Source organism: Scleropages formosus, chromosome 11 (genome assembly GCF_900964775.1).
Source record: "Scleropages formosus chromosome 11, fSclFor1.1, whole genome shotgun sequence".
Taxonomy (NCBI): Eukaryota; Metazoa; Chordata; class Actinopteri; order Osteoglossiformes; family Osteoglossidae; genus Scleropages; species Scleropages formosus.
The window spans coordinates 11156968-11171607 of NC_041816.1; the positions used below are offsets into that span (position 1 = coordinate 11156968).

Genomic DNA, 14640 nt, shown 5'->3' on the forward strand with positions numbered 1-14640 from the left:
TTAAACTTATATGGTTATGCCTGGTCTGCAACTTGTCACAGAGCTTTCCTAATAAGCCAATATTCTTTACAGTTATAATAACTAGTTGAATTGGGCTTTTATGTTCTTAAGAACTTAAAGAGACACTGAAGCTGATTTTTTTTTATACATAAGCACTTATTTCACTGCCAAATAAATCTTAAAATAACTTTACTGAACATCTTGGATCATAAAACCAATCCACGTACCAGTTCCACATTTACAGCATGCTGCAGTTTTGTTTCTGAACAGGTGGGTGTGAACCTTCTGTGTGTTTATTAATAAATCTGTGTAACACAGCAGATTTGTGAGTGTGAAGATACGTCTGAGTCACACCCAGCTTCACACACTGTTTAAAACCCAGCAATTGCCCAGCTTCCGCTGCTGCCAGAGGGATGAATGAGGAGGCTCTTATTTGAACTGAATCTGGAAAAGACTTGACATCTCCATGTGAAATCAAGTCCACAGTAGAGCTCATTGGACCAGGTTTCTGTCTCTTCGGCCCTCAGCACATGATGCAGTGATAGCATAAGCTGTTCTATTACTGCCCTGACACCTATCCCTCATGAAAGACATTTACTGTAAAAGCAAGCCAATAATGGCTACTTCATGTCAACAACACCAGTTACTTCTTGGAAAAGTATTGTTTTTCCAGGATTCATATATGTATAACTAAAAAACACATTTTTAAAGTACACTGAAGTATATGCATTTGCAATATGTTGAGGCCAGTCTTCTGGGCTTTGAGACAGAACTCTGTGTGTATTCAGTGTTTCCTTTCCCTCTTCGTAACCCCATGAAGAGCCTTACCTTCACATTTCTGTGAGATTTCGTTGAATTTGTGACCAGCAGGGCACTTGCACTCAAAGGATCCCACAGTGTTAATACAATTTCCCCCTTGACAGAGTCCAGGAATGGCCTGGCATTCATCCACATCTACCAAAGAGAAAAAAAGTATTAACAAAAACAAAATCATGTCTAATTTGTTTTCAGCAAAATTATTCATCTGTAAGGAGCCATTACTTTAACAAACAAGGAAGTCTCCATATATTAAAGAAAATTATAGAGTGCAAAGCATCAAGGTTACAGTTAAGAAAACTGTCATAATATTGAAAATCTATACAACTCTGACTAAACTGAATATTTAATAGTCACGTCTTTCTTGGTGCTTAAAACCTTCTGCACTGTAGGAGCAAGGCCTCAAATGGCCTTAGTTGAGACAACTATAGCTGAGCTGGGAGATGAAGTCTAAGACAGAAGCCAACTGGCCTAGAAGCAGGTCTCTGAACTTCCAGACACAGACCCTTCCCCCAGGGGGCTCTGATCAAGACCACTCCCTGGAGGAGCGAATGGAGCGAGGAACATACAGTTTGTGACAGGAATGCAGCCCGACATCATCAGAGCGGAACTCCAAATTACTGAGGAGTCGGCCCTCCTCACGCTCTCCTGCCTCCTGAAGACAACGAGACGATGAAAGGATTTACACAGCTGGAGGAATCTAAGAGGGCCTTTCCAAAAACGAGCACAAAGAGGTCTGGACCCCTCCACTAAGGGTTCTCACAGCCACAGTGTAGTTAAAGGCCTATCTGAAAACGATCTCAGCGGGAAGAAATGCCGGTTTTCCAGGATGATAAAAACCTGACAAAAGAACCAGTATACATAACAGGAGCCTTAATTTCATACTGCTGACAAGATGGGAAGGTGACAGCCAGGGCAGACCTCTGTGGGAGTGATGTGTATCTTAGGCTGGTCAGTGAGCTCAGCCTGAACCAGTGAACCAGTTTGACTGTATCAAAGGAGAACCAGGAACGCAATGGCAGAGGCAATAGAGGCAACTTACAGAAATAATGGCACTAAAATTCAGTCAGTGTGAATTTATGCATACCTTCCTGTATTCTATGCATGTTCGCTCACTTATGCCCCATTTAGAAAGGCCCATGGCCCTGTTACTTTACCTTTAGAGTGCCTGCAAAATGCAGACATTTGTCTGGGTGTTAAACAGTTTGCATGTGCAATGTGTCCAGTGTCCTAAAATAATTCAGAAAGGGTAAAATCAGATTACACTGTTTATTCTTTATAACCTTTGACACCGATACAAAGCCACTCATCCTAGTTTACTTCTTAATTAAGGATTACTGATGCAAAGCATTGAGACACTAGTGTTTGTATTCTTATGTTACTCTCAATTCTATGCTCAGCTACTCAAGTAATGCATGCCAGAAAAAAAATGGTGGGATCAGATAAACAAATTGCTTTGAAAATTCTGTGTCTGCTGTGAAATGCACTTTTGTTCACTCTGAATAGTACATCACTTTGGAGAATATCCATACAGTTTAAATAACCACTTGTCCTGAGCAGGGTCATGGTGAACTGGACCCTATCCCGGAACGCACAAGGCTGAGGAGGGTACACCATGGATTGGACATTAGGCTACCATTGCAGGATAGCCACACAAGCACACACTCACTTAACCATTTACACAGTATGCGCAATTTAGCATCACCAATAAATTTGAACTGTGAGAAAATCCAAGCAGACACAGTGAGAACATGCAAACTCCACACAGACTGAGCAGGGATTGAATCCACATTCTCTCACACCACCCAGACGCTGTGAGGCAGCAGTGCTACTCGCTGCGCCATTGTGCTGACACTGTGCTGAGAATAGCACCTGGTAAATGAATAAATGTAAATATTTAAAATCACACAAATGGAGTGCCACACAAGCAAGTGTCCATGTCAAACTCAGCAGTTCTGGATGCCATTCTAAAAATTTCAACACTTGAAATTAACACCAAGCTATCCAAAAATAAATGGGTACTATGAAGGCAACAATGGCACTGGAGTCTCCCAGTGTTTGTGCACCCTTTCTTAAGTTTTACAATGAAAGAACTTTGTGTACACTTCAGAAAACAGAGGAGCAGCTGTGCTGAGAAATCACTGTCAAAGGAAATTTGGTCAGAATAAATGTGCTTTACACAGGGCATGTTCAGTGAACCACAAACAAATTTCCAGCAGTCCTCCTCTTGAGCTCCCATGAGCTGCTAGTCTAATTGAAGCCAAACACCCCATGGAAGATGTGTGAGGATGCGGAGGCTACCTTGGCAGGCTCCTGTTCGATGGTTGGGAATGAAGCCTCGACGACAGGGGTGCGGCTGGGCGGGGCACATCTCGCAGGGGTGCCCCCAGGCACGTCCCACTGTGGCACAGCACAGCGTCTTCGTGCACACGATGCCTGTCAGCTGGCCCTGACACATCTGGTTGCTAACCGAGGCAAAGCATGGCCCAGTTCTGTAGTCTGCAGGAGGCACAGTGGTGAAGCTCAAATGTCACAACTGGAGTCTCTTATGAATTCATTACATAAAAGACAACATTTTCAAGTGTTTGGGTTATCGTATTGTTATTGTATTCTTATTTCTACAACAAAAAACAATGGGTAATATAAATAATGCACATGATTTCAGACACATCACTCCCCCTCACAGTTTCCTTATAAAATTTCACTTACAGTCTAACTAAACACAATAGCCAATAAGTCATTATGATCTTTGCTGATCTGCAAATGCTGTGCTGTGATTCAAAACCTCAAAATTAGTCAGAGAAAAGTGATGTTAGGCACATATTTATACATACCAGATATGCATCAGTTGTGCATAAGCATCATTGTTCTAAATTATAAGGGTCAGGAAACCATATTTAATAATTGATTCCACCTTTTGAATCAGACAGCTGAAAATGGACATGTCAGTGAGGAGACTGAGAGGTCTTAATAATACCTTAAATGTTTAGAAACATACATACGTTAGAGAAAATGCACAACTAGTACACACAGGTTATATCATATTTTAGTCCCAGAACATCCATCCATTATCAATAACCACTTATGTGGTGTAGGGCTGCAGTGGTCCAGAACCTATCCTGGAAAGCAAGGGTGCGAGGCAGGGTGCACCCTGGACAGGGTCCCAGTCTATCACAGAGCAGTCACACATATTCTTATTCACTCAAACACACACAGAAAGGGCAATTCAGAGTTATCTATTCACATGAAACACATGTCTTTGGACAGTGGAAGGAAATCGGAGCACCCGAAGGGAATCCATGCAAACACAGTGAGAACACACAAGCTCCACATGAATTGAACTGGATTGAATCCACATCAGAACCCAGCATCCAGATGTTGATAATGTTAGAGTCCCTTGACAAACCTCTGCATACAATCTTTTTACCAAAAAAAAATCTTTTTGACCTTTCATTGGACCAGTGGTATTTTAATCACATTTATGAGCACATTGAAGCCTGTCTTACAAACTCAAAACATTTAATGATCTCATATGAAGACCATGTGATGTCAGGTTAGTCACTTATAGGTACTCAAGTCTTTTTCACTCAATTCTTCATTATTTCTACACTTCCTACTTACTCAGAAAGCCTTTAAAGACCTACTTTTTCTATAACAATCTTGTGATTGCCCTAGTTTGGGAAACAAGTGACTAAAATCCGAAAACGAAGCTAAAAACCTGTAGGCAGCAGCCAGCTAAACTTCCCAGGAAACCAGTCAAGAGAGCACCTTTTACTGTAACTGGAGCATTCCCCTCCTCTGGGGCACCGGCAGTGGCTCACCAGCACTCATTGTGAAACTACGTCCAAACACAACTATGGTACTCTTGTGTGTCTCCACACATCTGGGAATCATCTGATCCGCCCACCTCTGCAGCACTCTCTCCTGCACAACCCACTCCAGGAGACTCAGAGAACACATTCACATGGGCAATGTTCAATCTCACAGCCCTCAAAAGCTCATATGATGCCTTGGTCATACCTTCTACATCTATGTTTTGAACACACACAGACGCCTTAATTTCAGCACGTTCAGGTCTCCACATCAAGGTAAATTTCAACATAAGATACATTTTTTACCAAAATACTTACTTCTCGTTTCTCTTTTGAAAATATCTATATCTCATGAGAAATAAATATATAGTTTTGGTTCGAGTCAGGATAGCTTTGCAAAAACTGCATCCAGTCTCTGGTTTGTGACCCAAAACAATAGGTTTGTTGTGTTGTGAAAAAAACTCCAGAAAGAATGAGATCATTTATCATCTTGGCCAAAGCCCAGGTAGTCTGTTCATACCAATATGTCTTCCTGTTGTTTCACTGCAACTACACAAAAATCTCTCATCTGGACACTTTCTCTTCATTGAGCGCCTTCTCTTACATCATATGTTATCAAGAATAATCTTGACAAAAAAATGTTATGCCATATTCTATCTTCCCGTCTTCTAGTGGACATCCTAGGTCTCAAGATGTAATGACAAACCAGAGCAGAAAAGCAGCACGCACGCACGCACGCACGCACACACGCACACACGCACACGCACTTTCTGAACCGCTTGTCCCTATACAGGATTGCAGGGAACCGGAGCCTACCCGGCAACTCAGGGCGTAAGGCCAGAGGGAGAGGGGACACACCCAGGACGGGACGCCAGTCCACCACAAGGCACCCCAAGCGGGACTCGAACCCCAGACCCACCAGAGAGGAGGACCCAGTCCAACCCACTGCGCCACCACACCCCCTATAGAAAAGCAGCAATTAATTTAATTAATTAAACAAATTACATTCTTTGGACTTGATAGGCTATTTTGTTATGTCATAATATTTCCTTCATTAACTGTAATATACTCCTTACATGGGGGTGCGGTGGCGCAGTGGGTTGGACCACAGTCCTGCTCTCCAGTGGGTCTGGGGTTCGAGTCCCGCTTGGGGTGCCTTGCGACGGACTGGTGTCCCGTCCTGGGTATGTCCCCTCCCCCTCCGGCCTTACGCCCTGTGTTACCGGGTTGGCTCCGGTTCCCTGCGACCCCATGTGGGACAAGCGGTTCTGAAAATGTGTGTGTGTGTGTACTCCTTACATCTCAAGCTTAAACCCAGTTATAACTAATGTCTATTCAATATACCACATAAGAAGTAATCTGTGTCGCTGCACACCAGCCGATAAGCGCCAGCCTTAGAAGCGCTTCTTGGATTAACTGTAACTAAAAGCAGGACAAGGCTTGTCCATTATGACTGTGTGAGAGCTATATGACATCTATATTGACTCCAAAAATGTGCTGCACTTGAAGCCCTGAAAAATAATTGGATCTAATGACATCAATTACATTCAAGCTTTACAATGTGTAATTGCTGCTTAAAAAGGAAAAGAGCCCAGAGGGGAAAAATATTCTGAGGTACATTTACAGATAAGAACTGACACGCTACATACCATGAACTGCATTTGTTCTTCAAGTCATTGTTCTGGAAGAAGTTTTTACTGTTATCTGCCAAAGTATCAGCCACACAATGTGATTGCGTAATGACTGAATCAGTGCGTAAAATGGAAACACTGATGCTCAAATTATGGCAAAAAGACTGCACATGTATAAAGTAACTCTGTAGAGCAGACAATGAGTAAAGGCAGGGAAATTCCAGGGAATCACATACGGGGCCAAAACAGATGTAATACTCCAAATATTAGGGAAGAGTAGGCAAGGACAATGCGACTATCTGATCCCAGATCTTCCTGCTTTTGCATATATGAATGACACCGGCTGACAGCAAACAGTATAATAATTAGCTTTGCATATTAACATAACCTCTGCCAGTCTGAAGGAAGACTGGATCCCCAGACAAAACAGTTATAAAATATGACAAGTATACTGGCAAAAACCATGAGTTACCATAGAAGCCTACTCAGAGATAGGGAGATATTAAGCTTTTTTTTCTGTCTACTAAATAAACTCATTACCCAAAAGTCAGACAGGTAACTGGATCTTATGTTCCTAAGCCAGGAAGGAAGTTTAAGTGCAGCCAGGCGGATGAGTACCTATTGCACAAGCCCGTACTTGGACCACAGCTAGAGCTGCCAAACTTCTAATCTACATTGGACATCACAAATGTTTCATTTTCATTCATCCTGGCATTTCAGTTGTTTTCAGAAACCAAGGTTATTCTTGAAGCTATTAATATATGAATAATATACACTACAAGAATTCAGCCATGAATTCCTGAGGGAGTGATAACCAATCAAATGTATCGCAGTGCATATTTTTATTCACTATTACGATGAGTTCAAGCCTGCATGGCCATAAAGGTTGGAAATCACGTGATATTTGAGGCTGAAGATATTCACCCTTTAGTGAATACTGCAGTGCAAGTATGTGACTTGGAACAATTCCTAGGCTGTGACTGGGATGGCCAGCAGTATATGTTTCCTGGGTGTAACCAAGTACACACGACACTGCTGCCAAATTAAACAATTCTTTTTTAATTTCAAATTGGACATAATGTTACAGATAAGGAAATGTAGTGGTGGATTTTTCCCAAAAAATAAATCTTATGCCATTTTAGTGTTTATTGCATTAATATGCTAAGTGCATTGACAACTTAGTGAGAATGGAGTATATTTTGAGAAAGCGCTGGAATTGTGAAAATCCCGATGGTATGAAACCAAAATGCAAGCTGCACAAAACTGATCCAAAACACCTTTTTTTCATAGAAATCGTCAGTGAGTGTACTGTTAAGCTGTATCCTTTCAAGTAAAAAAAAATTTTAGAACACTTTTGCTGCTCTGGTGTGGAGTCATTCCATCCAGGGTGTACTCTGCCTTACGCCTGCAATAGGGTCCAGACCACAACAACCCTGACTTGGACTAGTGGTTAATGACAGTGCCTGACTGAGGTTCTCTCCTTTTGCTAAAAGCTGAGGCAGAGTTTTAAAAAAATCTGATTGTGAACAGTGCTTTCTGAAAATGAAAACAAGACAATTTCATGCTAATGATTTAAATATATCGCTTAGCAAACTTCATTCACCTGAATAAAACTGTTGGATAACAAATATAAGTAAAGTTGTACTCTCCACATTGAGCAAAAATGTTAAGTACCTTCCTTCACATCTGAAATGTAATTTGTAATGGAGGATGAGTCAAAATGAGTAACACTGGAACAACCGAATATGAGCAAAACAAATGACTGTGCCACATACACACAGTAAAATGAACAAGTAATCTGTTGTCACAGTTTTACAGAACTGGCTAACAGCTCAATTTTAATCATTTCCTGCACAATTCTTTTCAACTTCAATTCTACTGAGACCCTACGGAAGGAGCTCAACTCCACTTGATTTCTCAGTATAATAAACACAGTGGATAAGGCCTTTACGGCCTGTGATCGCTTTCTCTTGTCTGTGGTATCATCACCTTTCAAGGTTGAAATCATTTCAACCTCTGTAGAAATCCCCACAGAAGAGAAAATATTTTTCGTTTTTCTATCAATAACACTATTGTCACGTCCACGCCCACACCTCAACCAACAGCACCTGACTCCAATCAAGCACCTGACTAACCGCTCACCATTGAAAAGACCCTCTTCAGCTCCCATACCTTTGCGGAATCTCGTTAGAGACACCTTTCCTCCTTCGCGACATCCAGTCCACACACAACCCTTGTTCCCAGTTTCCAACCTCCAGTTTTCGACCCCTTGCTTCGTTCCCTGACCACATCCACAGATCTTCGCTCCAACTCCGACCGCCGATCGACCGACCCTTCGCTTCGTCCCCTGACCATGCCCATGGATCCTCACTCTTACTCCGACCGAAAATCGAACAATCCTTTGCCCGTCCCCAACACCAAGACCTTGCCTGAGCCCTTGAGTCCAGACGAACGACCCTGCACTTGGGTCCAGTCGTTCCGGCTCCCTTGGTTCCGTGTGACAACTATAATGCTATTGTTACTAGAGTAGCCATGAACAAGAGGTAGATGTAATGTATAAGGTTATTTCTTTTCCAAAACAATGTAGGCCAATGCCACAAAAACTTGTCTCACCATGACCTGTTCTGCGATCTGTTTCCATACTGGCCGTCCAGATAAGTTACCGAAGTACATATGGCCTTTACACACAAACAAGGCAGCTTCTACATGAAATACCTGCAGCTAGTCACATGGTCCATTAAAATAAAACAAGTTGTAAACAAATTTTAACCAGAGGTCCTTGGCTAACAAGAAAAAGAGCAGCATCCATCTTTTGTGGTTTGGAGAAGTGTGCATCTTAAGAAGAGCAATTGACTTCAACACATGCAACTAAAATGCACTGCATTCACAGACCCAGACCAGAGGAAAGTAAGACAAGCCATTTTCAAAAAAACCAAAGCAAGTTAGCTAAAGCAAAATATCATTAGTGACATTGTAGATTAGGGAGCTCAATGAGCAGCCTACCTCTTTGGCATTAGGCCCCAGTGAAGGTGAAGGTAAAGTTCAATATAATAGAAAGAGGGGTAAGTTACGGTGAATGAGCCACTTGTTCTACCTGAACCCTCCTCTTTTCATCTGTATTGTACACTGGAAAGCAAGCAGGAGTACTATGAGCAACCTACCTCGTTCACACTGAGCGCCGGTGAAACCATAGGTACAGGCACAGCGGTTTGGTGCCACACACCTCCCTCCATTCAGACATCCACTTTCACAGACAGCTGCGAGCGAGAGAGGAACATATAAAGGGGGATGAGTAATCTTCACTGGCTGATGGACACAGAAATGATTGTTGCATTGAGGTAGGTGTGACATGGGCGTGAGGGAACAGCCCTTACGTTGTCCACAGTGTGGCCCGCTGTACCCTTTCTGGCAAAGGCAGCTGTCTTCCATGCAGGTGCCACCATTCATGCAGCGGATGTTACAGTGTTGAACTGTTTATTAGAGAGGCACAGTGATGTCTTAGTGGTGCAAACACACAGTTCCTTCTCGGAAGGTAGACAGTACTTACTGAGTGTTACCAATCACCATTGTTAGACAATAATTTTGAAACAAATTATCTGTCCAGTTTCATGTTATTTCACAGTTTTGTCTGAGTTGTAGGAGAATATGTACTTACTACTTATTTAAAGTTATTTGACTCCTCCCAAAAAAGTTTTTTTAAAAACTAAAACTTGCAAAGACATATAACAATTATACAAACCGTTCTTGCAATTACAAAAATGAATTATTGTAAGTTTTAATAATGTTTCATGAATTACAGATGTTTAAACTGTAAAACTAAGTTCATTCACGAGAGTTTATTATCTCAGCTGGAACCTAATTTGACATTGCTATGCTGACAACTCTCGTGATTCTACCATGTAAGAGTGCACTCAGGTTCCTTTCTATGGTGTCTAACAAAAACAGAAGGGATTAGGCAATGAACAGGAAATGATGTAATCTGTTAAGCAGAGTAAGAACGTTATACCTCATTCTTATTTGAATTAGACCTGCTAAAAAATAAACCATATTCTCAGTAAAAAACACTAGTTAAACAGAGCACACTTAGACAGAGGGATTTAAGAAAAAAATCCATATTTTACAGCAGTCGTTTCTGCTTTATTCATATTTTATATTTCAGCTCAATTATTTTCTTTAAAGAAGAGAACATGGTCTTAAAATGTGCAAGACAACACTGAGAGTTCTGTGAAGAATATTTTCTAGTACCAAATTTAGCTGGTACCACAGAGAATGAACAACAAAAAGATGACAAAGAAAACGTATTCAAAAACAAAGCACCTGACTTAGAGCCACAGGACGGAGCAATCTGACCACTTGGGCAAGTGCACATATTGGGTCTGGAGCAAAACCCGTCTCCACACGAGCTTCTGCAAATGGCTGGAGGTTGGGTGGGGTGGGGTGGGGGTAGGGGGTTCAGAAAGAACAAATTTGTGAACCCTCTGAGAAACAGACACAGTGATGTGTTTACTGTACCTCAGTAAATCTGGAGGAATACAGAGGCCTGGTAGAGTGAAACAAGCACAATGCTTTGGAAAGTAACCACCTGCACTCCACAAATACAGTAAATAGGTCACTCTCAAAACTAAAAAGTGGGTGGGAGACCCTGGGCCATCAGATCTCCAAACACAGAGAGAGGAGTTGGCATGGTCATTTCGTCAGAATGGACCTTGCATATTCATCTTGCTAAATCAGACACACACTCTAAAGACCCACGACTCTTTGGTCCTCCATTAATAAAAAATATATTTTTACAACAATGAAACAACTTGCCAGAAAGTAAACAAAGGCCACGCACTGGCTGCGTTCATGAGTTAGCAGTGGATCACATAACTCCACACTTCTCAGCTTAAGAAAAAAAGATATTTGAAAAAGTGTATTCATATTGAGTCAATCTTACACAGTCCACACTGCAACCGGGTTTGATGAAAGTTACAGGGCTGACCAGTCCTTTCAGAAAAATGGCAGTGTGCATTAGTACATTCTAACACCATAGATATGTATGTTTGCTTGTGGGTACATACACAGACGTAGATACTGTATATGTCTTAGAATTTGCCTATTGATAAAATGACTTCCCTGAAAGTCAGTATGGGTGTTAATTTGTAACACAATATTTGTATAGTCATCAAATGTAAAGCTTACCAGAAATGAACAGTGCTTTTTCCTAACGTAAACATTTTCCTAGCTCAAACATACATGTTTTATGGCCAAATATAATGTTTATTTGTACAAACATCAAAGTGTATTTCCAATGAGTATTTTCACTCATTGGCAGTACAGAAAAAAAACTGACAGTTCAGAAAGATTCTGACACTTACGAACAATGCATTGGTTCCCTCCAGAAAGGGTCTTCCATCCAGGGCAGCAGTATACATTGGAACGTGATCCGCAAACATTGGGTCTGAAAAAAAATTTTTTTTTAAACGCCTTGCTATATGTCATTGGACATGGTATGTAGAAAGTTAGTCCAAATGAAATTTTATACATTGTTTGTGAAATATAAATAAAGATCACAGTTGCAGAAAATATTAGATCCAGGGATACTAATCCCCATCAGCTTCAGCATCATAAATTTCAGTATTTTAATTTACCTGCAATGTATTTAACATTTTTATACTGACAAGATCTTACGATGTAAATGAACTATTTTAGTATCTAACTGATCAATTTTTTCCTCTTCACGCACAGACAAACTGTTAAAAAAGGTCATTTCTGAAATGGCTCTTCTACTTCAAGCTAATCTAACAACAACCTAGAACAATCCTTGAATTGCGAACAGCAACACCTGGTGGTCAAAATTAATTTCGATAAAAAATCTGGCATCTATCTGAGGACATATAAATGAGGTCCATTCCGCACCATAACCGCAATAAAACCATGCTGTACACTTCTTAATAAGCAACTTTAATAAACAACTTCTTTAAAAATCAGTGACAAAGGTACTGTGATGTATTCAGAATGCGAAGGGTTGTGTTTACTTCTTTAAAAAGTCAACATTAACAAGTTAAGTGATTTTTTTTCCAAAAAGACTGAAAAGAGTTATTCCTAGCATGTTTGGTCTTGGTGTCATGCTTCTGGCTCCACCTCAGGCAAGGCCACTGCTCTGGCCCGTGCTCTAGTAAAATATGTCTCTACCCATATATGGGGTTCCAATAAAAGGGCTAGGAATGCACATGTAAAATGGTTCTGTGGCATATCCCTACAGTGACACAAAACTCTGTAAGGGTCCTTTGTTTCGAGGATTGTTTATTTTCTGCTGCACAAAGAGGAATGATGCCAGTTTTTAATGACAAAACTGGCAGCACCCTGCAGGAGAGCTTTCTCATCCCCTTCTTGTATTCTCCTGCAATCAAATCCATAAACGAACCGCACAATGAGAACTGACTGTGAGGCAGTCAGCGAAACTGTGGGAAGTGTCCGGTAGAGAGGTGACAGGTCCGGACAGCACACATGACATGTTCACAGATACGCTGACATATTTTGACAGCTGTTCAGATGCTGTCAGATGCTAAGTGCCGACAGATATTAGGGCGGTCGGATGTGGACCGATTGACTGAATTTGCAAGAAATGTTAAGATACTGAAAGATCAAGATGCTGACACATTTTTACATATTTTGAGAGATATTATCGACAAATTTTTACACATGGTGAGAAGTGCTGGAAAATAAGGACAGATGCTTAAGATAATTTTGAACAGATGCTGACAAATACTGAAATGTGTGGGTTGATTCTCTCGCTTTACGACCTTGGCTTGTTCGTTTCACGAGAGCGACCGACGTGAAGGAAACGAAAAACACTTTTCTTAATTACTAAAACTACTCTCGATTAACTTCCTAGCACACGAGAGATGAAGTAAACAAGAACGAAGCGGTAAGTTTCATCTCAGTCACTGTTCTCATCCAGGAATAATGTCTTTCTTGAGATAGTAAATTATACGTGTGTGTGCGTCGTCGCTGGACACTTTCATGAGTCTCTACTTATTACTGAAGTCAAGGTGACGGGTAACGGGCGTCCTCCTGTTCCTCAGCGCGTGCAAAGTTACGTTTTTTCGCAGTCTCGGCAAGACGTTGCTGTGTAGGCGACTGCGAACGGTTCTGGAGGTTTACCCCTTGAGCACGTCGTGCGCTCCCCCTCTCCGTTTGGTTCTGCTGGCCCTCGGCTCTCCGTCCCCTTCAGCGGGTCGCTCCGCCTCGGCGTCCCCAGTCGCCCCCTCGGCAGCCCGCGCAGCGAGCAGCGCGGCGGCCGCGAGCCCCAGCGCGAGCCTGGCCAGGCTCCCCCGACGCATACCTCAGAGAGACACCCTTCTCACGGGCACACTCAACTTCCACGAGCAAAACGTAGCAAAAAAGGGAAAAACTGAAGCGCACTTTAAAGTGCGCCTTTCGCTCGAAGCAAACTCCCCTTTCCTCCTCGTCCGAGAGGAAAAAGCTGCAAGAAAAAGTGAGAAAAGAGCATTAAAATTCGCAAAATGTGCACGCAAAAGTTGTCAAGCCTGTACAGCAAAGGACCGAGTGGTGCACGAAGAGCCTTCTCAAAAACATTTAGCAAAAGAGAATAAACATCCCAGTACGTAAATTGACTGAGACGTTCGATAAAATATTAGTGAACCCAAGTGAACCTCCACATAAACTATGAAGTAAAGGAATTCCACGGTACCTTCTCTCCAATAGGAGAATAAGTGCTCAACCCGCCCCACAAAAAATATGCAAATGTTTTTTCTTTCTTTTTACAGCTGGTACAGTACTGGATAAAGTTTTTTTTAGCAAGCAAAGGCAGGGAAAAAAATGAAAATAAAAAAATCTATCGACGTCAAAGTCGGAGTGACACTATTTAAAGTTTACCATCCTGTTCCTTCCTTAAAACAAAATGTGTTATGATGATATCGGCTTACAATTTAAACAATATTCGAGCTGTTGGCACTTCTTTCGGGGAGTGATGAGTTGTCTACCTTCCCCTCTCTCCTCTCCCTCTCTCCTTCCTTTCCTTTCCCTCCTCTCCCCTCTCTGCTCCCCTCTCTCCGTCCGTGGACCTACTTGTTTCTCTCTCCCTTTCCCTCTCTCTCACTGCCTAAAACTTGAAGTTTATCTTTATTCGTTATTCTTTAACAGACACCTTTCTCCAAAACGACGTACAATGATTATTACGTAGTGCATAGTACTAGTGCTTTCACTATGTAGTACTGACTGACTGTGTAGTACTTAGCTGACACCTTTCGCCGAGGTGACTCACACAGCCGCGCTCGCGGGGCCGTCGCTACGCTTTTTGGCGCCTTGCAGGCGAGAATTACTTCGACACTCCTTAGGCTTCTATCGCTGAATTAATAAAGGTCCGCATAATAATA

The 14640-nt window shown here is 41.8% G+C and overlaps 1 protein-coding gene across 3 annotated transcripts in view; it reads right to left on the reverse strand.

Annotated features, from left to right (window-relative positions):
• Positions 1–14309, reverse strand: part of LOC108940859 (fibrillin-1-like) — a 54295-nt gene extending 39986 nt beyond the window's left edge. Inside the window, exons 1-8 of one of the 3 annotated variants that reach the window (XM_029255954.1) lie at positions 14191–14309; positions 13406–13727; positions 11617–11699; positions 10577–10675; positions 9634–9729; positions 9421–9516; positions 3118–3315; positions 829–954 (exon numbers count right to left, since the gene is read on the reverse strand). In XM_029255954.1, the coding sequence (XP_029111787.1) occupies positions 829–954; positions 3118–3315; positions 9421–9516; positions 9634–9729; positions 10577–10675; positions 11617–11699; positions 13406–13584 (877 nt within the window). In that variant the 5' untranslated portion in view covers positions 13585–13727; positions 14191–14309. Of the gene's footprint in view, positions 1–828; positions 955–3117; positions 3316–9420; positions 9517–9633; positions 9730–10576; positions 10676–11616; positions 11700–13405; positions 13914–13955; positions 14014–14190 lie in introns of those variants that run through there. The other 2 variants (XM_029255955.1, XM_018763265.2) reach the window with 2 other exon arrangements.
• Positions 14310–14640: the final 331 nt, after the last annotated feature.